The sequence below is a fragment of the Lycium barbarum genome, chromosome 5 (assembly GCF_019175385.1).
Source record: "Lycium barbarum isolate Lr01 chromosome 5, ASM1917538v2, whole genome shotgun sequence".
NCBI classification, from domain to species: Eukaryota; Viridiplantae; Streptophyta; class Magnoliopsida; order Solanales; family Solanaceae; genus Lycium; species Lycium barbarum.
In genome coordinates, this window is record NC_083341.1 from 5260788 (window position 1) to 5286957 (window position 26170).

At 34.3% G+C, this 26170-nt stretch overlaps 1 protein-coding gene across 1 annotated transcript; it reads left to right on the top strand.

Moving 5' to 3' along the window:
* The first annotated feature begins 11893 nt into the window (after positions 1 to 11893).
* LOC132640238 (uncharacterized) lies at positions 11894 to 18681 on the top strand. Its single transcript, XM_060356748.1, has 8 exons — positions 11894 to 12144; positions 12710 to 12803; positions 16095 to 16214; positions 16304 to 16352; positions 16519 to 16618; positions 17034 to 17095; positions 17234 to 17292; positions 18220 to 18681. Exons 1-8 carry the CDS (start codon positions 11990 to 11992, stop codon positions 18322 to 18324), a joined length of 744 nt encoding a protein of 247 aa, XP_060212731.1. The 5' UTR covers positions 11894 to 11989; the 3' UTR covers positions 18325 to 18681.
* Positions 18682 to 26170: the final 7489 nt, after the last annotated feature.

A 26170-nucleotide genomic window follows, 5' to 3' on the forward strand; every position in this document is an offset into this window, starting at 1 on the left:
TGATCTGCAGATAGTGAGTTTCTAAAGAATTCATGCTTCTTTATTATATCAACAGGAGCATGTCCTAATCTCTTATGCCACAAAGAACTAGACTCAGATAGACCAACAGTATTAGCAACTTCCCTTACTGGTTGAACTGAAGACTGATGAGATCCTTCTTCCCTTAGTATGTAAAGGCCACACTCTTCTTTACCAATCCACTTGACCTGTCCAGTGTAGAGATCCTGAAAAATGCAGAAATCAGGAAAGAAAGATGTTGAGCACTTTAGTTCTTTTGTGAGCTGAGATACAGTTAAGAGACTATATTTGAACTCTGGCACAAACAGAACATTAGTGAGGAGATGATCTTCAAATATCTTTGACTCTCCAACATGAGACACTGGCACTACACTATCATTAGGTAGATGCACTTTATTCCTATTAGCCTCTGGAACAGGTTTATAACTATCTAGCATTTCAACTTTTGATGTCATGTGATTAAAGGCTCCAGTATCAACAATCCACTCTTTTTTCACATATTTGGACACCAAAGCAGTTAAAACACTACCTGTTGCTGCTGCTTTAGCAGATGTTTCTGGTGATGCAGTGTCACTTCCCTTTGACAGTGATAACGTCCAAATCCACCCTATTAATTAGAATGAGCACGGTCATATGCAAATATAATTTACCCAACTATGAGTCGGGGTCGAATCCCACAGAGAACAATATATAGGCGATTAGGAAAAGTAGGAATTATCACCAATAATAGCTATGCCAAACAATAGATAATATTTTGGTTTTTTTTCGGAGAAAATTATAACTAATGCAAAAATGTAAACTAACCTAGAAAGCAAGTAAAATGATCAATGGCCACAAGCATGGATACAAGGGACACTACGCTCAAGTAACGATCCAATTTACTTCATGATTTACAAATAATGGTGAGTTTATATTACTTAGCCTCGGATAATGACTCTAAATTAGCTTCTTCCGAAGACTAACTAGACTACCTAATTGAATATCCCTAAAGCAATTAGGAGCATTAAGAACACCCGAATATGGCTACAAGTGGTGTCGCCTATCCCTAGGTCGATTTCCATTAGATGAGGGTTAACGCCCCAAATTCTTGTTAATTAATCTTTCCCAATCCCGAGTTTGCCTCTTCCGAGTTTAAATCGAAATAAATGGGCAAGTCTTAGGGTTAGCTACTCCCTTAAGAATCATTCAAAATAAGATTAATTAAAGAAATAATAACCCACTTCATTAGGAATAAAATCATTCAACACATAAGCAAAACAAGAGATTCAATCCAAACTTAAACAATGTATACTTCCATAAACAAGGTTCAAGTATTGAAATGAAATACTACACACATAAATATTCAATACAAAACAAGGAATTGAAGAAAGGATTAAGAAATATGTCATTAAAGTGCTTCCAATCTTCTCCTCCAATGGTGTTGGTGATGAAACCCTAGCCTCCAAGTTTTTGTGTTATGCCAAAAAGATGATAATGTTTTTGCCCTAAGCCTCTCTTTTATGCCCCATATTTCAGATTTGCAATTCTGTCCGTTTTTGCGAATCTGTCCCGTTTTTGCAAAACTGTCCAGTTTTGACAGTTTTGCAAATCTGTCGAATTTGGCCTCTTTTTGACTTTATTTTCACTTGGTTTCTTGCGATCACTTCTAAATCATATAAAACCTATAAAATAGATGTAAATGGTATTAAATGCACTATTTTCTCAAGCAAACATAGCAAAAATATAAGATTAAAGAAGAGACAAGTTGGTAAAATACCAACTTATCAAACCCCTAAACTTAAACTATTGCTTGTCCTCAAGCAATTCAAAACATACAATCTCTTTCTAAGGAATTGACTCAATAGTGCACCAACATCATACCAAGTTAAAAAGTCTACTTTAAGCACAAAAACATGACTTTGATTGGTACCAACAATTAATTCAAAACATATGAATCACCAACTTCTTCTTAGAAACTTCATTTTCCTTTCAAGTGCTCAAACACCAAGTTAATCAAAGTAGCAATCAAGTCATAACACTAAAGCTTCAAAATTTGCCTCCTTATCACAAAACAACTTTCTTTTGTTCATTCCTCTCAATTGGAAAATGGAACAATTTCACAACTTAAATTCTCATGTGCCCTCACACTCAAGAGAAAATCCCACACTTAGAAAATGTAATTCAAAACACAAATGGGATATTAAATAGAAAGAATTAACTCTCTTCTCTCACAAAGATGTTCAATTGCACACGTAGTACCATAAGCTTGCCCTTCATGTATTTCTCCACTAATATAGACACACTTGGTTCGAAATCAATTAGGACTTAAAGGGTTGTAATGTAGGCTTTTGGTTAAGGTAGGGACATAATTTGGAAATAGTGACTCAAAAACTTTCCTAAGCACTACAATTTTCAACAATCAAAGCACACTTCCTTTGAAATTTTTCCACCCCTTTCTTCATTTTTCATTTCACCACTTAGTCTTCCCATTATTCACACACTAGTTTTTTTTTTTTTTGTACCGTAACACCGTCGACGGACCGTCGATGGCGTTATGGTCCGTATCTCCAACCGTAACTCAAGTTGTTCATTAGTAGCACAGGAATCGTAACTCAAGTGACGGACCGTCACACGTGTTACGGTCCGTAACACCTCACTGTAACGTCATCCAAATTTTCAGAAGGTTTACATGGAAATCAATGGTGTTACGATGGGTGTTACGGTCCGTAACACCTCACCGTAACGTTATCCAAATTTTCAGAAAGTTTACATGGAAATCAATGGAGTTACGATGGGTGTTACGGTCCGTAACACATGTTACGGCCCGGAACACTGAACGACGGGCAACCAGTTAACAATTTTTTTTTTCACCTCTTCGCCTTTAAAGTAACTCCCACATAACAACTTTTTCCAACCATCACCCCCAGACTTAGGCTTTTCGCCTATGTTTGCACTTTCAATGCACTTAAGGGGGTAGGGTACCAAAAAATGGATCAATGAAGAACGACATAAAGCTTGTAACATGGTTGTCAAAGAAAAGGTTAAAGGCTCAAAAGGGGTTGACTAGGGAAAATATGCAAGGGTAGGATATTTAAAGCACAAAAGCGGTTCAAGGAAGGCCTAACATCATTTTTCAAACCAAGTGTAGTCTAGGATTTCGCCTTGAAACTCATTCCGGGCAAGTTCTAGACCACAAATAATGCAAAAGAACTCACAAATAAACCTCATCACACATGGCACATGAAAACTCAAGTAGAATATGTATCCAAGAACCAATTGAAACAAATGAACTCAAAAGTCACTCATAGCCTAAAGAGACTAATTAGTGAAAGTAAGAGCCAAAAATTGAATCTAAAAGTCACAACAAGAAATCAAGAATCAAGAATTCATATGCCAAGGTTTAAATAAGTTGGTACCAAGCAAGCCAAAAATTAGTCAAGGGGCAAAAAATCACATCCCAACACCATTTTTACTCCTAAACTACCTAACTAAGAACGGAAATAAAATAATAAAAGTGACTAATCTACAACATGCAAAAAGAACGAAATTTTCAAAAAAATTGAGCAAGTTCCATTTGTAACGTTTATCCACAGACACACCAACAGTCACAAAATAAGCCCTGCAAGGGCACACAATCAAGCATAACCAAAATATAACGTGCTACCACATGCCACCCCCAACTAAAAATATTGCAGTGTCCTCACTGCACAATGACAACAAAGGACAGTTTTGCAGAAGCAAAAACTAGACAGTTTTGCAGAAACTGGACAGTTTTGCAGAAAGTGGACGGTTTTGCAAAAACTGGACGGTTTCTGCAATTTTCAGCAGCTACTGGTTTGGGGCTGTCCGGAAATTCGACCTGCTCAAAACAACTCCAAAAATTTCGAAACTTTACAGATTAGTCAAAAACCATAAGCAAAACCATTCCAAAAAATCAAATTTCAAAAATGATTTAAAATTTTTAAAATGATGGGCTGCCTCCCACCAAGCGCTTAAGTTAACGTCGCGGCACGACGGTTACCTTTACCACTTTTCCCTCCATTTGGAAGATATGAATTTGCGCCCCAACTTTGAATCAAGATTATGATGACGCTCATGGGGCGGTGGTAGAAAAGTAAAGAGGCCAACTCTCGGGTGTCGCATTTTGCACTTCTTGGCCCTTAAGTGAGGCATGCCATTTTGTCTTCTTGACATAGCAAACTTCAAAATAAAAACGCTTTCTTCTTTATCTCCAAAATTCTCCATTGGCTTGATTGGTTCAACTTCCATATCATCAACTAAGCACAATGTTGAAAAATGGTTAGAATGTGGTCCAATGCGCTTCAATTTCAAATTCACTTCATTTTTGACATCCTCACCCAAAAATAAACTAGAGTCTTCAAAAACCATTTCATGAACTTTTTTATGCAACTCTAGTATCATTTCTTCAATCTTGGCATCTTGCATTATTTTTTGATTGGTCGGTTGGCAATTGATCATTAGCTCTTGAAAATCAATATTGACCACTTTTTCATTGGAAACCAACTTAAAACTACTATCCATAGCCCTTTGATATCATCACATGACTCAATCTTTGCATTCAATTCGGCCTCCAATTTTTGGATAGCAATTTCAAGTAGCTCCACTTCTTGACTTTACTCAACATGCATTTTTAAAAATTCTTCCATCATCCGTGAAAGGCCTTCACGGTGATCCCCATAGACTTCAAGATGTTGAGCTTGATTCATTAGCCAATCTTGGCTCACAATATCCACTTTGTCAAGTTTTTCTTCATGGTGAGAATCGTCCAAAACTTGTAAACATCCTAACATGGTGAAATCCGTGTTTTGGATAGTTTCATCATCTCCATTTTGAACTACTTCCCACCATTTGGCCACAATTTTCCCATATTTTTCTTTTCTCCCCATAATGTCACTCAACATTTCCTCAATTACCTCTTTTAGAGTATTGGAGATTTCTTCTTTATGATTTGGCTCATTTTCTTCAAGTTGAACCACTTCTTCAATTTCACAACTTTTGTTGTGGTCACAAGAATTTTCGGGCTCATCTTATAAATTTGAAATCTCTTCTTCAACTACTTCATTTTGAGGAATAGGCACATCCATGGAAATTGAAAAAATTTCATCCTCAAGTGATTTGTTCATTTCTAAAATGGATTGCCCGATGAGTTCTCGATCCTCCTCCCTTTCCCGTTCAAAGTATGCTTGGAGCAATTCCATGACACCTTCATATCCGGTACTTTGCCCTTCGTTTGCCATATCATTGTTCCTATCAAACTCAAAAGCACAACTAGTATTTTCATTAGAACAACTTGGGGGAGGGGAAGAAAAATAATTAGGACAATCACTCCAATGTCCATTTTGACCACCACATATATTACAAATATTCCCATCATAGGATTGAGACGGTGCACACATCTCTCTCCCGGGAGCATTTTCACAATCTTGCAAAAAGTGAGGTCCTCCACAATATGGACATGGGTCATCAAAGTATGAACAACTACCATCCAACCAATTTTCATTATATGATGCCATTTTTTTTTATTTTTTTTTTAAAACAAAAACTGGACAGTTTTGCAGAAGCAAAAACTGGACAGTTCTGCAGAAGCAAAAACTGGACAGTTCTGCAAAAACTGGACAGTTCTGCAGAAACTGTGCAGTTTAGCACAAACTGGTCAGTTTTTTTTTTTTAAAGATAAAATAAAGCAAAGAAAGTTTGGACCAAAACAAGTTAGCTTAAATCTCAAACTAACCCAAATACGCCAAATTGTTCCCCGGCAACGACGCCATTTTTGATAACGTCCAAATCCACCCTATTAATTAGAATGAGCACGGTCGTATGCAAATATAATTTACCCAACTATGAGTCGGGGTCGAATCCCACAGAGAACAATATATAGGCGATTAGGAAAAGTAGGAATTATCACCAATAATAGCTATGCCAAACAATAGATAATATTTTGTTTTTTTTTCGGAGAAAATTATAACTAATGCAAAAATGTAAACTAACCTAGAAAGCAAGTAAAATGATCAATGGCCACAAGCATGGATACAAGGGAAACTACGCTCAAGTAACGATCCAATGTACTTCATGATTTACAAATAATGGTGAGTTTATATTACTTAGCCTCGGATAATGACTCTAAATTAGCTTCTTCCGAAAACTAACTAGACTACCTAATTGAATATCCCTAAAGCAATTAGGAGCATTAAGAACACCCGAATATGGCTACAAGTGGTGTCGCCTATCCCTAGGTCGATTTCCATTAGATGAGAGTTAACGCCCCAAATTCTTGTTAATTAATCTTTCTCAATCCCGAGTTTGCCTCTTCCAAGTTTAAATCGAAATAAATGGGCAAGTCTTAGGGTTAGCTACTCCCTTAAGAATCATTCAAAATGAGATTAATTAAAGAAACAATAACCCACTTCATTAGGAATAAAATCATTCAACACATAAGCAAAACAAGAGATTCAATCCAAACTTAAACAATGTATACTTCCATAAACAAGGTTCAAGTATTGAAATGAAATACTACACACATAAATATTCAATACAAAACAAGGAATTGAAGAAAGGATTAAGAAATATCTCATTAAAGTGCTTCCAATCTTCTCCTCCAATGGTGTTGGTGATGAAACCCTAGCCTCCGAGTTTATGTATTATGCCAAAAAGATGATAATGTTTTTGCCCTAAGCCTCTCTTTTATGCCCCATATTTCAGATTTGCAATTCTGCCCGTTTTTGCGAATCTGTCCCATTTTTGCAAAACTGTCCAGTTTTGCAAATCTGTCGAATTTGGCCTCTTTTTGACTTTATTTTCACTTGGTTTCTTGCGATCACTTCTAAATCATATAAAACCTGTAAAATAGATGTAAATGATATTAAATGCACTATTTTATCAAGCAAACATAGCAAAAATATAAGATTAAAGAAGAGATAAGTTGGTAAAATACCAACTTATCAAACAGCAACTGTAGAATCTGCCTGTATTGATCCTGAGTGAAGAATGCTGCAGGTGGAGCTTGTGCTGGATTTGCAGCCATGTCTGCTACAGGTTGACTAGGTGCAACTTTATTTGCATGTGGTCCATTTTTTCTCTTTGTTTTCCAACCTAGTGGATATCCCACTATTTTGAAGCACTTCTCCCTAGTGTGTCCCTTATAACCACACACTTCACATATTATGAACTATTTCTATGACTTATTCAAATGGTTCCCATAGTGACCACTGCTTGGTGCACCACCACTTCCTCCTGGACCAGTACCACCTACATGACCACTTCCAATTCCACTCCCTTTATGACTGAAGAATGTTGTTCCTTCAATACTTCCAGACCTCAAACTTGCATGAGCAGCACTAGCTAGATTTCTTTGACTTTCCTGATCAACTATCAGTGAATAAGCTTTGTTTAAGCTAGGAGTGGGGGACATCATGAAAATCTGACCTCTAGCTTGTGTATAAGACTCATTAAGTCCCATAAGAAACTGTAGGAGTCTCTAGTACTCAAAATGTTCCATGAATTTCTTTGATTCAGGACAATGACATCCAGGACAAGGCATTATTGCATCAAATTCATTCCAAAAAGTCACTTAGTTTTGAAAAGTAATCTGAGACTGACATAGTTCCTTGTGTGCAAGTGTGAATTTCCTTATGCAGATAAAACACTTGAGATCCATTAACCTTATCAAATTTTTCCTTTAACTCACACCAAACCTTGTGAGCATCAAATGCATACACAACACTACTAAGCAAGCCAGGTCTGACTGCACTCATGATCCATGAGAGTACTACAGCATTGCACTTCTCCCACAGATCATGCAGTTCTTCAGAAAAGCTATTTTTTGGATATCTACCATCAAAAAATCCTAGTTTTCCTTTTCCTACCAATCCAATTCTCATGTACCTACTCCATAATGCATAGTTTTCTGAACTAATTAACTGCATAGTAATCAGAGAACTACATGGTGTATTTGTTGACTGCAAGTACAAAGGATGAGTGTGATCTATCACTGATCCTGATGCAGCTGTTGCTCCAGTGCCTATATTTCAATTTGATTCATTTGTATTGTTATTCATATTGTTGTTTCCAGTTCCTAGAGTTCGTGATCCTTCAATAGTTACATTCGTCATGATCTTTTCCTTCGAATGAACTTGAAATCACCAAATCTAACTGTTTTATGCTTATTTTTTACTCGACTTGATTTGCTTCGAATCTAAGCAGTTTTGGAAACTATGAACACTGATTTTTTTACCTCGATCTAATCTACAATCGCGAGAGGCTCTGATACCATGATAACTCCATTGATAGGAGCTTGAATTACTAAGATAGAATGAAGAGAAACTTAAGTAATAAGGAAACTTGAATAAGAAGCTAACGTATGGAGCATGAATGAGAAGAAGAGAGGAGAGAATTCAGTTATAGAGAGATGATTTCTAGAATCTTCAATGATTCCATCATGTGAAATATACTCTACTTGCTTGTATATATACACCTCACACTTAGTTGAACTACCTTGATTTAGTTAACTCTAACTACCTAAACTAACTCTAACTACCTAACCATCTAGAGTAGTTAGTTATAACTACCTAACCATGACAGCTTGCATAATCTTTACATGATTTATGCTCATGTTAACAGTTGTTGCCTAGATCTGTGATGAAAAAAATATGTGAATCCTACTCAAGATAGTGAAGTGAAGTTTTTGGTTCAGAATAGTTTAGTATAGTAGACACATCTTGGAATTGGACCTGGGCCACAACTTGAATATGAACTGACATTCGACAAATTGTTTTAACTGGAAAACACGCACTACACTTTCTTCCAGACTAGTGTTTTTAGCCTTGATGATAGTTGGAGGCTTTTGATTCTAGGAGAATTTGACGACTCTATTGAATAATTAGTTTGTGTTGTTGTTTTTAGGTTTTACATGATTAGGAATTTTAGTTAGTTTCTGGAAAATTATCTGATTATTATGATTTTTAATAGTTTAGTTCTTAGGAGATTGCGTAATAAATTGTATGAATAATGGTAGAATCGTGACTTATGTTAAGCATAAAATTGTATGAATGATGGTAGAATCGTGACTTATGAAAATTGTATGAATATTAGATGAATGTTGTACAATGTTGTTGTAGAACTTTATACAAAATTTATACAATTGTATATATATATATATATATATATATATATATATATATATACATATTTCATACAACTTTTATACACTTTTCATACGCAAAAACGTGAGAATTCTAAGCCTTAAGCGAGATATACATATTTTATACAGTTTGCATACACAAAATTTTGAGTGAAAATTTTAAGCCTTCAGTGAAAATTTTCGTATATGTTTTGTAAGAAATCTATCGTTATGTTTTGTAAACTGAAATGTATCGTCATATTTTGTAAATATACCATATTCTTATGTATATATACGTCATTCTCCCAATTCAAATTATCAGCCCAACATAAACAACATAACATCTTTCTATTCAACTCCACTCATACTACAAAAACCAAAGTATCTAATCAAAGATCCAAACGAAAATTCCAATCACAAACTCGATCAAAAAAGAAAAATCCATCAAAAGCAAAAAATGGCAGCAGATTTAGTATTGGATACAACAATTAGAGATTGGCTATTAATTCCACTATCATAGTGACGGTCCTAATTGGAAAACTCTGTTACTTTGTAAACCCTTGTATTGTAATTTCAATTGTAGTAGCTAGTAAGTGTGTCATTAGCAGTTGTTATTAAAATATCTGTATGATTTGGGATTAATAAGTATGTATGTTTTGTATGGTTGGGTATTCTTGATAGTTTTTAGATCTTATAGGTATAAGTAATGTTTCAAGTTTTCCAAAACAAGTGAAATATGTTTTGAAAAATTATGACCAAACACATTTTCAAAAACTTGAAAAACTTCATCCAAATCAAGTTTTTCAAATATTTCTTGGGAATCTATGCTTTTTGTATGGAGATGGGCACTATTTTAATTGTATTTTTTCAATAATAATTTAACAACATAAATTTCCAGTTAAAAGGGTGTAGAATATTATTTTGTGAATTATAAAAACGACTCTTTATAAAATTGAGGAAAAAGTTATGAACAATTGGACAATACGTGTAACTTTTGCCTTTATAACACAATTTATGACCAGTTTAATGTTAGGATTTGAATCCCAAATCCGACCTTTGTAAGCAGGTTCCCAGGAAAGATTGGAGGGTCACAGCTGGACCACTTAAATACCAACCTCCTTAGACAGAACCTACTTACGCCGTGATGTAAGCGAAGAATAAATAACACACACAGATTTATAGTGGTTCACCCTCAATGTGAGAGCTACGTCCACGTTGCTGCTGCAGATCTTATTAAAGAAGAAATATTACAAGTGTTTACAACACTCAACCTCACAACCCCAATCCCAATTACACTCAAGAATTTTTTACTAAATAAAAATTCTCTAAAAAAAAAATTATCTCTTACTTAGACCTTTCACTAAGAGTATTTCTCTTAGATTTTTTTCTCTCTTTGGGATGTGTTGTCTTCTTCAATTTTTTGGTGTGTCTAGCAAATGAGAAGGCTTCCCTATTTATAGGGATGAGATGAACCTATTGATGTCATTAGTGACTCAAGCAAGCACTTGACAATTTGCCAAATACAAAGAATATGCTTTCTTCCTCAAAACAAGGGAGGAGATGTTTTCTTCCTTAAAATGAGGGAGGTGTTTTCTTCCTCAAAATAAGGGGATGAACCTAACATTTAATACTACAGATAAAATGAATAGTACCAAGTTTTGTCCGTCCAATTAAAACTTATGAACAATCGAGCAATACATGCAACTTTTGCCTTTGAACCGAAACTTATGACTAATTGAGCGGTTCCACTGTCATTGACTTATTGGAATTCCCCGAACTTCTGTCTCGTTGACAAACCTGATTTATGCCAATGGATGGTGCTTTAGCCAAATATGGAGCTTCTCAAGATGGCATGCTCATACCAGAAATGTTCAATAAAGCCAAAAGCATGCCCAAGAAGGCCTTTGGAGCTTACAGGATGGATAAAGCTCAAATGCCCAGTTTCAAAATAAGGAAAGCAAAACTGAACATTCAAGCTGATCGACATGTTCCTTAGGATTTCAATAGGCCTTTGAAGAATATGTGAGCAACCATTAGAGCCAAGTCTTAGAGCCCGTTTGGATTGGCTTATAAGCCGTTTTCAGTTTTTTTGAGTATTTGACTGACCAACTTAAAGTTATTTTGTGCTTAAAATAAGCCCAAAAAAATAATTGGGCCCGTTTGGCTTAGCTTATCTAAAGCAGCTTATAAGCTGTTTTCAGCTTATAAGCTGCTTTTTTTAAGCCCATCCAAACAGGCTCTTAACATTATCCGGATGGGAATTTTTTCAAGGTTATAATTGCACAACTTTTACAAAATAGGGACAAAATTTAAATAATAGCAAAATCAGCCCATATATCCGACTATGGTCCGTTAAGGTTCCTGAATCCAAATTATCAGCCCAATTAAAAAAAGTGTGACCAGCGTATTTTCTTAGTTATTACTCAAATCAAAAACCCAATTCTCAATTATTATCGAATCAAAAGTGAGTACATCGAAAATAAAAATTGGTGGGACAGACTCCTATTCCATCGAACCAAACATAGAAACATCCACCCTAGCTAAAACGTGACCAGTGTATATTCTTATGCAAGGGTCATCAACAACAACATACCCGAGTGTAATTCCACAAGTGGGGTCTAATAAGGGTAGAGTTTACGCAGATCTCATTCTCGCAAATCTATTGGGCTGTAGTATGTATCCTATTATGGCCCATTACGGTTTCTAAGCCCAAATTATTAGCCCAAATACAAACAACAAAACATCATACTCATCTCGTAATTACCTCACTACAAAACCAAAGTGTATCTGAGCAAAGATACCAAACTCGATCGAAAAAGAGAGATCCATTGAAGCCAAAATAAATAAATAAAAAAAATGGCAGAAGATTTAGTATTGGATACAGCAATTAGAGATTGGGTATTAATTCCATTAAGTGTGGTTATGGTTTTAATTGGAGTACTTCGTTACTTTGTTTCTAAGCTAATGAAAGGTTCTTCTCAAGTGCCTGATCCTAAAATCGTCAAAGAAGGGTAATGTTTCTATACTCTCTTTATTGGGTTTTAGTTAATTATGTTTTTTTTTTTTTATTGAATTTATTGGTATGTTCTTTTATTTTATTTTGTTTTGGGTTCTTGATTTTGTGGATTTGATTTCAGGCAAGTACAAAAAAGGGTTCTTTTCTATACTCTTTATATTGGGTTTTAATTAGTTATGTTTTTTTTATTGAATTTATTGGTATGTTTTGGTTTTTTTTGACTTTAGGCAAGTGATTTGTTGGGTTCTTGATTTTGTGGATTTGATTTCAGGCAAGTGATTAAAAAAAAAAGGGGTTCTTTTTATCACTCTTTCTATTTGGTTTTAATAAATTATCACTCTTTTTTACTGATTTGTTAATCTGTTGTGGGATTTTTTTTTAATTTTTATGTCTGGGGTTTTGATTTCTGGCAAGTGATAAAAAAGGGTTCTTATATACACTCTGAATTTTGTTGCTATGTTTTTTGGGTTCTTGATTTTGTGGTTTTGATTTCAGGCAAGTGATAAAGAAGGGTTCTTGATTTTGTTTGAGGTTTTTGATTATTGGGGGTTTGATTTCAGGCAAGTGATAATTAGGGCAAGGAATTTGAGAGCTGCGGCGAATTATATTCCAGCTAAATCGTTTCGTGCTAGGAAAGTTTATTACAGCAACGAGGTTCGGTGTTTCTTTCTTTACAACTTTGCGTTTAACGAAATGGTTATTGTTATCTGCTTGCTTGTTAAATACTTTGATGTTGATCTATGAAAATAAAAGATTCTTTTATATTGGTATTTATATAAAACTGATTGTAGCTAGGTATGTGAGATGAAAAACAGGTTTAGTTAGTACTGTGTTTTACTGTATAAGCAGTTGGATTTCCTAATCAAACTTGAATAAAGAGTTGATAGGTTTATTTTTCTTAAAATGAATGGAACATGAAGAGATCAAAGATATAATGGTGGCGAGGTTTGGTGTTTCTTTTGTTAGAACTTTGTACTTAACGAAATATTTCTTTTTTATATGTTTGTTTGTTACATTCTCTAAATTGATCTTATGACGGGAAAAAGAGATTATTTTGTGTTGAGCTTTATGTAAACCTGACTGTAGCTAGTATGTTAGATGCAAAAACACATGTAGTTAGTTTTTAAATGTAATTGATGATTAATTTTTACTATGTTTCACTGTATGAGCAGTTGTATTTCTTAATCAAACTTGATTGAAGAGTTGATATGTTTACTTTTCTTAAAATGAATAAAACATGAAGATATCAAAGATATAATGGTGGAGAGGTGTCAGAGATAATTGAGGGTGAAAAGAAAATTTTGAAGTTGATGAGTAAGAAGACTTGAAACTTTTACGACTTAGTGAAGACACAGAGGGTTGGTGCAAGTAACTCAGTGGCCTTTTGGTTTCCGGGCTACAGGCTCTCAAGGCTCTCAAGATCTTTCTGCTATTACATGTGTTACATCAGCCTCTTTTAAATGCACATATGTAATGCTCAACACCCGTTCTCTCCTAATATGATTGTTTTAGTTTGCCTCGTACTTAAAACAATACTCTAAAGCTTGAATTATAGTGTTTTCGGAGGAAAACGGAAGGCCACCTTTTTAACAAGTTTGAGGTGTTATCAGGAAAAAAAACTATGGTGCTCGAACACATCAAAAATGTTGCCGTACCTGTGCTGGATCATCCAAAAATGCACTAAGAGGATCCGACACGCACCCGTCAACATTTCTGTAGAGTCCGAGCAACATAGGATAAAAGCTAAGTTGCTCGGACTCTTCACTTTTGGTACCACACCCTTGTCGACACGACATGGGTGTGGGATCCATACCCGATCTGGTCAACCGATTTGGGTACTTTGACCAAGATCGACAAAGAAATGCTGGACAGATTCAATAATTTATGTAATGAAAACAAAAGCTAAGGTGAAATTGAAGAAAATGGAATACCTTGTATATAGAAATTCCTATGTCACTCCTTTTCCTTTTATCTCCTTCCGAGATTCTCCTCAAGTTTTCCACATAATATCTCATAATTTAGGTTTTACAATCTATTTTTTTTTTGATTAAGCACCAGGTGTCCGAGGCTCTTTGAGCCCTGACTAATCCCGGGGGTGCACAGGCCCTCGGCAAGGAGTTTCCCGCAAGTGCACCACGGGTAATTCAGGGTTTTACCCAGTCCGATGGCCCTCAGAAATTGTTTGCACCCAGTGGGTTTCGAACTTGAGACCTTGAAAGGGAGCACCCCAAGGCTCAAGCCAATCTATTGTTAGATATTTGAATTATTTTTAGCCGAATCCGCCCACGTATATCCATACTTGGATCCATATCCCTGAATCTTAAAATTTAGATCACGAAGGGTCCGACCTCTAGATCCGCACCCGTATCGGACACCCGAGTCCGAGCAACTTAGGATAAAAGTGGGTTCTACTTGATTTTTGAGGTAGTATGATATATAACAACTGATGAGAAAGATTCTAAGTGAGGAGCATGAACACCATTGTGGGAAGACCACATTAAACTATAGAAGAATACAATTATATTTTTCGGGACAGTGGGAGCATCAGAAAAGGTAGAGTCTGCCAGTTTGGCCATGATTTAGCCTTTGTTGTTTGATAGAGTGTTTCAGGCTTTCTTTACTACACTTACCTCTTGGCAGCGTAGTAGTTCAGATGCCGAAGAGTTATACAAGGAGGTAAAATAGTTCGATTACTAGTGAACACTAGCTAATTTCCACTACGGATGATGATAAGGTACTTGAATTGAAGAATGAGGAAGCTAGTAATAGTCAATTGGTGGAGTGAACATGATAGTTTTGTTCAGCTAAAGTGACCGGAAGCGTGTCTATGTACAACTCAGAAGTTTATTTGTTGAATTTGATATTTCTTCTTTAATTGGTGCAAAGAGACTGATAAAAACATAGTCGCATATACCAATCTTTGTATATTAGTGTTATCAAAAGCGAAAAGCGCAAAAAAGCTCTAGGGTCAGTTGGGGCTTTAAGCGCAAATAAAGCGTGGGCTTTAATGAAAAAAGGTGCAATGGTGCAAAAATAAAAATATATACATGTTTAGCCCAAGACTAATTATAATAAGCGTGAATAACAAATATATGGACAAACAAAATGTAAAAACATAACGATAAAGTGAAATAACGATTATCTAGGGTCATCTCTTCAAGAAAGGCTCATTGGCAAGGAAAAGTACGTCTTAGAGCCTTGATGATGACACTGAAGCGCACGTAAAGCGAGGCGAAGCGCTCAACATGTTTTGAGCCTCGCTTCAGGGCTTAAGCGCACCTTTGACAACACTGTTGTATATGACTAGACTTTTTATTTATTTATGTGGATTTCTTTACTATAATCTATTCAAAGTTGTTATTAAAATACATATAGGTCTTTACATCATCAATATAAATTTTTGTAAGCTACTAAGAAAATCATTCAGCATCACATATCAAAAAGAACTTCAACATCTATGCATAATGCAATACATAAACATATTGATAGATGCTTGTCATACTTCTCATTTCAAGGGAATTGGAGGGGTTGGTAAAATAAGGGGACTGAAGATTCAACTTTTTCTTAAGCTGACTTTACTGTAAAATAATTTTGTTGGGTGCCTGAGAAAAAAAGAAGAGAAAATGGCGAAGCATTGCCCTGTTGGTGCCCCATTGGATGACTTGAGCAATTGTAATTTAAGAAGTTAATGAATAATTAGGAACTGGCCCGGAAGTGTCTGAGTGCTGTATACCATTTTGTGTCCAACTTGAATAACTAAATAGGTCAGTATATGAGTGTTTTTTTTTTTTTTAAAACAATAAACTGAGAATATAACTATTTTCCAGGAATTAACTTGTCAGTGATTACATGGTACTAGCTATAAGAACATGTAGGTTGAATCCATTAAAAGCCTTAGGTTGTTTAGGAACAAATTGTTTACAAATATTACGCATGACAATGCAGGAAAATGGATTACTATATGTTCCCAAGGGCCAAGCTCCGAACCCACAGGCACAAATGTTCTCTGACCCAAACATGGCTATGGATATGATGAAGAAGAATTTGTCAATGATAATTCCCCAGGTATCATGTTTCACAATACTCGAGTGATTATTGCTGATTTCTTAATTTATGGATCTAACAACGTTCTTGCGTATTTTCCATCTTGCCAGACTCTTACTTTTGCATGGGTCAACTTCTTCTTCTCTGGGTTTGTAGCAGGTATCCTTTTCCCAAGATTTGAATTCCTTATTTTCTTTGTCAATGTTAAATTACAGAGTGCTTTATTATCTTGTAATAGTACTTAGATATACATTGGGCTTTGAAATATGTGAAGCTTCATATTCTGTTATCGTACTCACATAAATTTGGGTTTCTTATTGTTCAGCAAAGATACCTTTTCCACTAACTCAGAGGTTCAGGGCCATGTTGCAAAATGGCATTGATCTAAGCACGGTTGATGTCAGTTATGTCAGCAGTCGCTCATGGTAAACATTAAACCTTAGGACTAGTAGCCTGTTTGGTCAAACTTCTAAAATCTGCTTATTTTGAAAAATGTTTTTTGTTAAAAGTGCTTTTTGTTATAAGTACTTTTAGAAAGTAGCAGTTTGTATTTAGCTAATTAATTTTAAAAGCACTTTTGAGGGCAAAAGTACTTTTAAGCTTCTTCAAAGTAGCTTCTGCTACTCTACTCAAAAGCACTTAATTTTTCCCCCTAAAAGCTTGGCCAAACACCTGGATTCTCTAAAATAAGCATATTTTTTAAAAAATAAGCATTTTTGGCTTCTCAAAAGCTTGGCCATACATGCTATTATTTTAATCTTCTAAAGTACTAGTGCTTTTAAAGCTACTTTCTGTTATAGGCAACTACTTGCATCTAATACTTGCTACAAAACTGTTCAGGTATTTCCTCAATCTGTTCGGATTAAGGGGTTTGTTCAGTCTCATTCTTGGAGAAGAAAATGGTCAGTAGTTTTTGTGGAAGTTTGTGTAATTCTTTTTTTGTAAGATGATGTCAAGACGTGGGCAATAAATTCTAGTTTTAGTTTATTGAAAAGCTGGATTTTCCTGATGTAAACCATTTATATCAATATCGTATGCAGCAACTGATGATACTCAACGCATGATGCAAATGAGCGGATTTGGTATGGACCCCAGCAAGGTAAAATCCTCTTAGGCTACATGCTTATACTCAAAAATTTTATGTTAATCTAGACCAAACTAACATTAGTCTTTTCACCTTAAAATGTTAGCCTTTGTGCTTGGCTCTCAAAGAGTTTCCCTTTGGGACCAAGAAGTATGTAGTTCGTCCTGGTTGCTTTTTCTCTGCCACCCTGAAACTAAAATCAAGTAGTAAAGGAAATAGTTGGTTAGTGGAGAAGGAAAGGGGACGTCTTTTTGGCTTGAACTCATTATTCACTAGTCTTAAAGGGAAAGGTAGGGGGTGTCGAGTGGGCGGGTTTCGACTGGATTTGGGCGGTCAAAAAAATCTGAAAATGACCCACCCAAAAGTTACTTGGGCGGTCATGGGTTGGGCTTAAATGGGCTAAAAAAGGGGTCATAATCCAACCCGTCCAATTCTTACTAAGTTTTAATTTCCGTGTTTGTTCTTTTATAATTTTTTATCTATCTAGTAAAACTATGTTTTCCTTCATTATCGCTATATATAATATATCAAATAAAAAGTCTTCTTGAAAAAAAAAAAATTGACAAGGTTTTTATGGGTCAATTTGAACTACATATTAGCCCAATTTTTATATGGGCTGAAATGGGTTGGGCTATCATCGGCTGAGCTAATAAATTGGCGGGTTAAAAGGCTTGGTCAAGTCAATGTTTTCATGGGCTAATTTTGCCACCCCTACATTGGGACCGGACAAAATCTTGAATCTATCCTTATATGTCTAGTTTCACTGAGTAGCACCTTGGCTAATAGATATTAGGCCGCTAGCTATTTGAAATCAAATGACGATTGATGGCCTAGGCAGGACCAAGAAAATTAATTTTATGATGCTGTCTGTTTTGTGAACAAATTGCTCCTCCACTTACTCAATCTTGCTTTATTTTTACAAAAATAAAATTTCTTTTGCAGACTTTGGGAGCAGAAAAGGACGGATTAGATATCGTTCAGCATGATTGGGCGCTACCTAAATTTGAGCAACGAGCTGAAGCAGTCTTACGGAAACTTGTGAAATGAGGATCTTCTTTGTATTATTTCGTATTTGGATATGCGGCATTTTGCTTGCTGATCGAGCTTCTTCTCGATGCATATGGTCATCGTTGCTGAAGGCGGGCTACATTGTTTAAAAGCCAAGATGCTTGTCATAGTAAAATTTGTCTTCAGGTTGTTTTCTCTTGACCAAAGTAGAGATTTTGCTGCCACTTCTCACGTAATAGTTCTGAAAATGTGCAAATTCTCCGTAACTTTGGATGCAAGTTAGTAATTGTAACCTTTGATGGATTAACCATTTTGCTTGTTATTTATGATCTTTTCCTACTAGAGACGACATTGAATTGATGCAAATCTTAAAACTGACTCAGTTTCTTTGTGTAACCATATGTTTTGTAACTTGAAAGAAAACAAAATCTAGATTTTTTTTTTGGGGGGGTAACAAAAGGTACGCCACTAATTTAATATATTAGTAGCTACTAAGCATCGTAACAAAATACAGGGTCCGAGTGGACCAAATGTACTAGCGGTTCAGCATTAGGCCTAACATTACTATTACAATCCGAAATGTTTCTAATAAAAGTAGTTTCTAATTTGTCTATCATAAAAGAGCGACAAACGAAGGAGGAACTGTCAAGTGAACTACGTCGCTAAAAAGCTTAGCCTTCGCTCCCTGAAGTTTGCATTCACATAACAAGGATTGTAAATTAAATTTCCGTTATTTAATTTTGGTTACCTCTGGAGATACAATACACTATATCTAGAGAGCCATACTTTTGTTATTCTATTGGAATGACTCCTCCAAATATGTTCCATGGTTACTTTGACACTGTGGAATCTTAGATCAAAATGTGAGAAGCAGATGTACCTAAAATGATGTTAAGGGTACACAAACTTTCTAGAAAGTAATCATATGTCTTGGTCGAATAAAACACCTACCAAGAAAGGACCTCCAATTTTTCAAAGGCTCTTTTTCTCTGGCCTTCTTTTTTATTCTGAAGAACCTTTCTACTAAAATATATTTAAAAATGTAAAATCTTTAAAATCTACAGAAGACAATGGAATTGTATGTACTTCAACGTTTTATTTCATTTTTCAAGCTCATTGATTTCGATTAACCATGAGCAAGTTGAAGAACCATGATTTACATGTATGACAAAATAGGAGAATGATTTGTTGTCACGGATTAACGGACAACTAGATTGAGTATATTTCATTTTTTCATAAAATCTCCATTTTTAATATCGGTGGTATTCGAGCCAGTTTACTCGACTATTTTATTGGATATCGATCACCTTCAATAACACAGATACTAGGTAAATTTTCATACTAACTTTAGATAGACGAAAAGAAATGACCAGAAATATTATTTTTGTCTCTACAGAAGCTCAAATTGTGATGTTCAAATTTGGGTACCTATCACCTTCATTGCTTTCGTTTTCCACTTCGAAATCTGGTCATAATAGGCTAACATAGGGTTAATAATGCTTTGATAATCAAGGAGAGTAGGAGACGACCATCAGGTAAAAATGGACTAGCTTTGGTGAAATTGATGTAACATGTATGGTGTAGCTTTGTTTCCATATCATTTCCTTTTAGCCAAGCATCATAGATTCATAGGGTATTTTAAGAGAGCATTATTTGCTTTTCGTATTTCGAAAAGACAAGGATATACTAAAAACATAAGAGAGTAATGCACAGTTTTATTTTAAATTTATCTCCTAAAAAGGATATATCTATAGATTTAAAAATGATTAAAATTTATTTTTTCATTTTTAACCTTAATAAAATGATTTATACTAACAAATATCTATGACTTATTTAAACTATAAGCTTCAAAAAAAATTCTTTCTTAAATGTAGTGTCCAATTAAATACTATCACATAAATGGAGACGGAGCGAGACTTTATATACTCCCTCTGTCCCAATTTATGTGACACTATTTCCTTTTTAGTTTGTCCCAAAAAGAATGACAATTCTATTTACTAACATTCAACAATGACAACTCTATTTACTAACATTCAACTTTAAATTTACCTTTTTATCCTTAATGAAATGATTCCTTGTCATACAAATTTCTATCGTTTGTTTTATACCATGAATTTTAAAAGTCTTTCTTTATGTGTTAGACTTCGTGTTAAGTCAAATATCCTCGTATAAACTGGGACAGAGGGAATATTTTTCTCCTCTTCTTCGTTTGAAAGTTCAATTCTTTAACAGCTCTCCGACTTTGGCAACTATATCATCACTCTTTACAGGATAAGAAGATTTGAAATCTTTTCATTTTAAAAGATATACTACTAATCTATTTAAGACTTTAGCAGAGATTTAGGTGGCAATGACATTATTCCAGCGTGGCAAAAAGCAAGTGGGGTCCAATGACCACGAGTCTAATACCTGGAAAAGCATCTAACTTTAAAGTAGGGACCCACCTGACCTAATCATCTTTAGCATGGGCGGTTTGTAGGGCCCCACTGAGTTTTGTGTACTCTATGATAAATTTAAATAAAAGGGAGTTGTTTTTTCCCTTTCTTGTCTTCGATTTGGGGTTCAGTATCGCATTGACTCTCGATTAATTCAGATCCATTTTGCAAGACCTATTAAAGAGAAGTGCACTCTCTACTAGGATTTTTTTTCATATGAGGGCTCGAACCTGAGATTTCTAGCTAAGGATGGAGCAATCCTATTCATCCCAGCACCATCTTCGGTAGTGCGACAACATCAATCTTTTATTTCTCACCCGATATTTATTCGTGTTGGCCCCCAACTAATTCAGATCGTGCTGCGTAAAGCTCGTTAAAAGAGGATATGCTCTCTATCAAGATTTTTTTTATACCTAGAGCTAAACATCGAGATCTTTAATTAAGGATTAAGGTATTCTACGATCCCACCACAATCATTGGTGATGCCATATAATGTTGTTTTCAGAGGTTCAGATAGCATAATGTAGTTTTTGTTTTTGTTTTTTTGTAATTATGTTCTACAATTTATTGGATATAAACTTAAATTATGTTCTTTTGTAGGTTATCATTTAAATTTTGTCTTTATTTTTAAAAGTCGACGTGCAAATATAACTTTGGGACGACTGACAAAACATTGAGCTATCATCTAACTTCTATAAATTTTGAAATTGTGGTCTAATATTTTCTCATAAAATTTCCAATTAGCTCTAAAAAGAAATATAAACTATGATTCAAATTAAAAATCTATATTACAAAACTAAAAAAAAATGCTATCATTTACTAAATAACTGTTCAACTACGAAACTTTCTGGGCGTTAATAATCACAATTAGTGAGTGGGGGCCGAATAAGCACCGGCCTAACCCCTAAAAAGTTCAATATTTTGCCCCTTCATGTCAAATATAGTTCCCACACGGTTCTCTAAATATGGATGTGAAAATGACGAGGCAACTTGACTTGGTTGGGTAATTAATTGTTACCATTGAGAGAAGAACGAAAAATTTTGCTCCGTATTTCGTAATTTCCTTTTATAAAAAAAAAAATTGTTTATTTAATTTTGATATATATGTCATGCGTATTAAATTTTTACTTGAAATAAAGAACGTATTTGAGATCTTAAGTTAGAATGTAGTATAAAAACCACTAGTTTCACTATTCATTTGGACAGTGGTGGAGCTAAGAATTTTGTCAAGAGTGTTCAAATTCATATAATGTGTATATTAAGGGTGTTCAATATATAATATATGTCTGTAATACGTAATAATTGATATGTCTATATGGTATAATTTTTCAGCGAAGGACATATATATTGATTTATTGATTTGGTACAAATATAGTGTGAGGGTACATGTTTACCACACTTATTGCCGATATATATACATAGTTATTTCGACCCTAACTTTGAAACATTTGAGGCCCAATCTATTTTCTTCTCTCCTTTTTCCTTATAAAAAAGACTAGCCATATATCGCACGGGCCGAACATGTTTATTCATTTTAATTAGCCTATCTTATTTTGTAAATAATTTTTAAGATTTTTTCATAGTCATGATAATGAAAGTTGTTCATCAATGTGAAAAAGAAAATTAGTAAGAAGGTGAGGGAAAATTAATATTTTGATTTTAGATTTTTTTCTTTTAAATTGTTTAATATCTTATATGTATACCGACAAGTTGATATCAATCTCAATCAATTAACTGTTCAAATCTAAACATAAGAACCATTGTATATATTGGATTTTTTAAAAGCAAAACTAATAAAATATTTTTATTTTCATTGCATGTACAATTTGTTACACTTTTGGTACAAGTTTGGGCAGCTGTGTTCGTACCCCCAAGCCACTTATATATACTAGAAATAGAAATATGGGAAAAAATAAATATTCAGCAAAAACGTGAAAAGTCAAAAGTGAACAAGTAAAAGTGCACGGAGGAAATAAATGTATCGGAGAATTAAAATAGAAGTGCATACGTGTATACATGAGAAGAGAATAAATATTCAGTACTATGACATATATCCACGTGGGATTTACTAATTCTTAAAGAATGTGAAAAGTCAAAAGCGAACATATTATAGTGCACGAACGAAATAAATTTGTGTAGGAGAATTAAAATTTGAAGTGCATACGTCTATACATGAGAAAATAATAAATATTAAGTACTATGACATATGTCTACGTGGGATATAAAAATAGTTGGATAAATTGTACAAGTTATATAGCTCATGGTATAAGCATTCATTGCGTGTACAATTTGTGAAGCTCATGGGAAGAAAATAAATATTCAGGAAAAACGTGAAAAGTCAAAAGTGAACAAGTAAAAGTTCACGGAGGAAATAATGTGTCAGAGAATTAAAATAGAAGTGCACACGTGTACACATGAGAAGAGAATAAATATTCAGTACTATGGCATATATCCACGTGAAATTTATTAATTCTTAAAGAATGTGAAAAGTCAAAAGTGTACAATTTGTGAAGCTTTTGGTACAAGTTTGAGCAGCTGTGTTCATACCCCCAAGTCACTTATATATATTAGAAACATGGGAAGAAAATAAATACTCAGCAAAAACGTGAAACGTCAAAAGTAAACAAGTAAAAGTGCACGGAGCAAATAACTATGTGTCAGAGAATTAAAATAGAAGTGCACACGTGTATACATCAGAAGAGAATAAATATTCAGTACTATTGCATATATCCACATGAGATTTATTAATTCTTAAAGAATGTGAAAAGTCAAAAGTGAACATATTAAAATGCACAGACGAAATAAATTTGTGTAGGAGAATTAAAATTTGAAGTGCATACGTCTATACATGAGAAGGGAATAAATATTAAGTACTATGACATATGTCTACGTGGGATATAAAAATAGTTGGATAAAGTGTACAAGTTATATAGCTCATGGTACAAGCATTCATTGCGTGTACAATTTGTGAAGCTCATAGGAAGAAAATAAATATTCAGCAAAAACGTGAAGTCAAAAGTGAACAAGTAAAAGTGCACAGAGGAAATAAATATGTGTCGGAGAATTAAAATAGAAGTGCACACGTGTATACATGAGAAGAGAATAAATATTCAGTACTATGACATATATCCACGTGGGATTTATTAATTCTTAAAGAATGTGAAAAGTCAAAAGTGAACATATTAAAGTGCACGGACGAAATAAATATGTAGGAGAATTAAAATTGAACTGCATATATCTATACATGAGAAGAGAATTCAGCTAGAATACGAAAAGTCAAAAGTGAACAAGTAAAAGTGCACGGAGGAAATAAATGTGTCGGAGAATTAAATTTGAAGTGCATACGTCTATACATGAGAAGGGAATAAATATTAAGTACTATGACATATGTCCACGTGAGATATAAAAATAGTTGGATAAAGCGCACAAGTTATATAGCTCATGGTACAAGCATTCATTGCGTGTACAATTTGTGAAGCTCATTGTACAAGTGGGGGCAGCTGTGTTCGTACCCCCACCGCACTTATATATAATGAAAAAGAGAATTAAAATAGAAGTGCACACGTGTATACATGAGAAGAGAATAAATATTCAGTACTATGACATATATCCACGTGGGATTTATTAATTCTTAAAGAATGTGAAAAGTCAAAAGTGAACATATTAAAGTGCACAGACGAAATAAATTTGTGTAGGAGAATTAAAATTGAACTGCATATAATACATGAGAAGAGAATTCAGCTAGAATACGAAAAGTAAAAAATGAACAAGTAAAAGTGCACGGGGAAATAAATGTGTCGGAGAATTAAATTTGAAGTGCATACGTCTATACATGAGAAGGGAATAAATATTAAGTACTATGAAATATGTCTACGTGGGATATAAAAATAGTTGGATAAAGTGTACAAGTTTTATAGCTCATGGTACAAGCATTCATTGCGTGTTCATTGTACAAGCAGGGGCAGTTGTGTTCGTACCCCACTGCACTTATATATAATGAAGAAAAAGAATTAAAATAGAAGTGCACACGTGTATACATGAGAAAAGAATAAATATTCAGTACTATGACATATATCCACGTGGGATTTATTAATTCTTAAAGAATGTGAAAAGTCAAAAGTGAATATATTAAAGTGCACAGACGAAATAAATTTGCGTGGGAGAATTAAAATTGAACTGCATATGTCTATACATGAGAAGAGAATAAATATTCAGCTAGAATACGAAAAGTCAAAAGTGAACAAGTAAAAGTGCACAGAGGAAATAAATGTGTCGGAGAATTAAATTTGAAGTGCATGCGTCTATACATGAGAAGAGAATAAATATTAAGTACTATGACATATGTCTACGTGGGATATAAAAATAGTTGGATAAAATGTACAAGTTATATAGCTCATGATACAAGCATTCATTGCATGTACAATTTGTGAAGCTCATTGTACAAGTGGGGGCAGCTGTGTTCGTACCCCAGAAGCGTTCGCACTTAATTATTACTAATATTATTGCATTTTTCGCACGTAAAGAGCTAGCGTGGTAAAATTACACATACCCACTATACAAGATTTCAGTAGATTATTAAGCCAAACGATACAATAACTATTACGTGTATTTACTTATACATATCTATTTGAAAATATACTTACACTGAAAAGCATATATTATTAGTTTCCTGCGTGTGTGTATATATATATATTATTAGTTTCATGATAATATAATTTGTATACGTAATGAAACAAACTCCAGATCCCACTTATAGGAATTACATTGAATATGTTGTTGTTGTTGTTGTTATGTAATGACACAATTAAACTATTCATTATTTTTTCTTCATTTATTTATTTAACATTGCCTTGTTGGTTGTTGCATGCCTTAGCTTACACGAAGGGTTTGGTAGTAATCTGCATGGATTTGCATGATTACGTTGCAAGAGTTTGCATGATCCGATAATATTTATAGAATATTGGATCAAGATAATAATTTATTAATTAATTAAGTTATTTGACCATTAGATATATATACATTCTCCTTCTCGAACCAATAAGTTCTTCCTGGGAGGGCGAGGAGTGGAACTAGAATTAAGAAAAGCAGTAATTAGAGAAAGAAGTAGGCTAAATTGCAGCAACGTAACCAAAGAAAATAAAATAGGGATCTTAATATTTTTAGTCAGTCGGTTAATTTTTTTTTACTGCTAGTCATAACGTGATCGTCAATATATACCGGTGTATAACGAATGTCTAATAAATACTACTATATATATTAATTAGACATTGCCAGCGGCGGAGCTAGGTAACGGCCAGGGGTTCACCCGAATCCCCTTCAACGAAAATTACCTTATATATACAAGGTTAATTTTTTTTTTAATGTATATATAGTAGATGTTGAACCCCCTTAGCTTCTTCGTTTGTTTGCTACATTATATTTTTGAATCCCCTCGTAAAAATTTTAGCTCC

Coding starts and splice junctions, on each gene's coding strand:
- LOC132640238 (XM_060356748.1), top strand. CDS start 11,990: ATGGCAGAAGATTTAGTATTGGATACAGCAATTAGAGATTGGGTATTA. Junction 12,804..16,094: donor AAGTTTATTACAGCAACGAG/GTTCGGTGTTTC, acceptor ATGACAATGCAG/GAAAATGGATTACTATATGT. Junction 16,353..16,518: donor CTTCTCTGGGTTTGTAGCAG/GTATCCTTTTCC, acceptor CTTATTGTTCAG/CAAAGATACCTTTTCCACTA.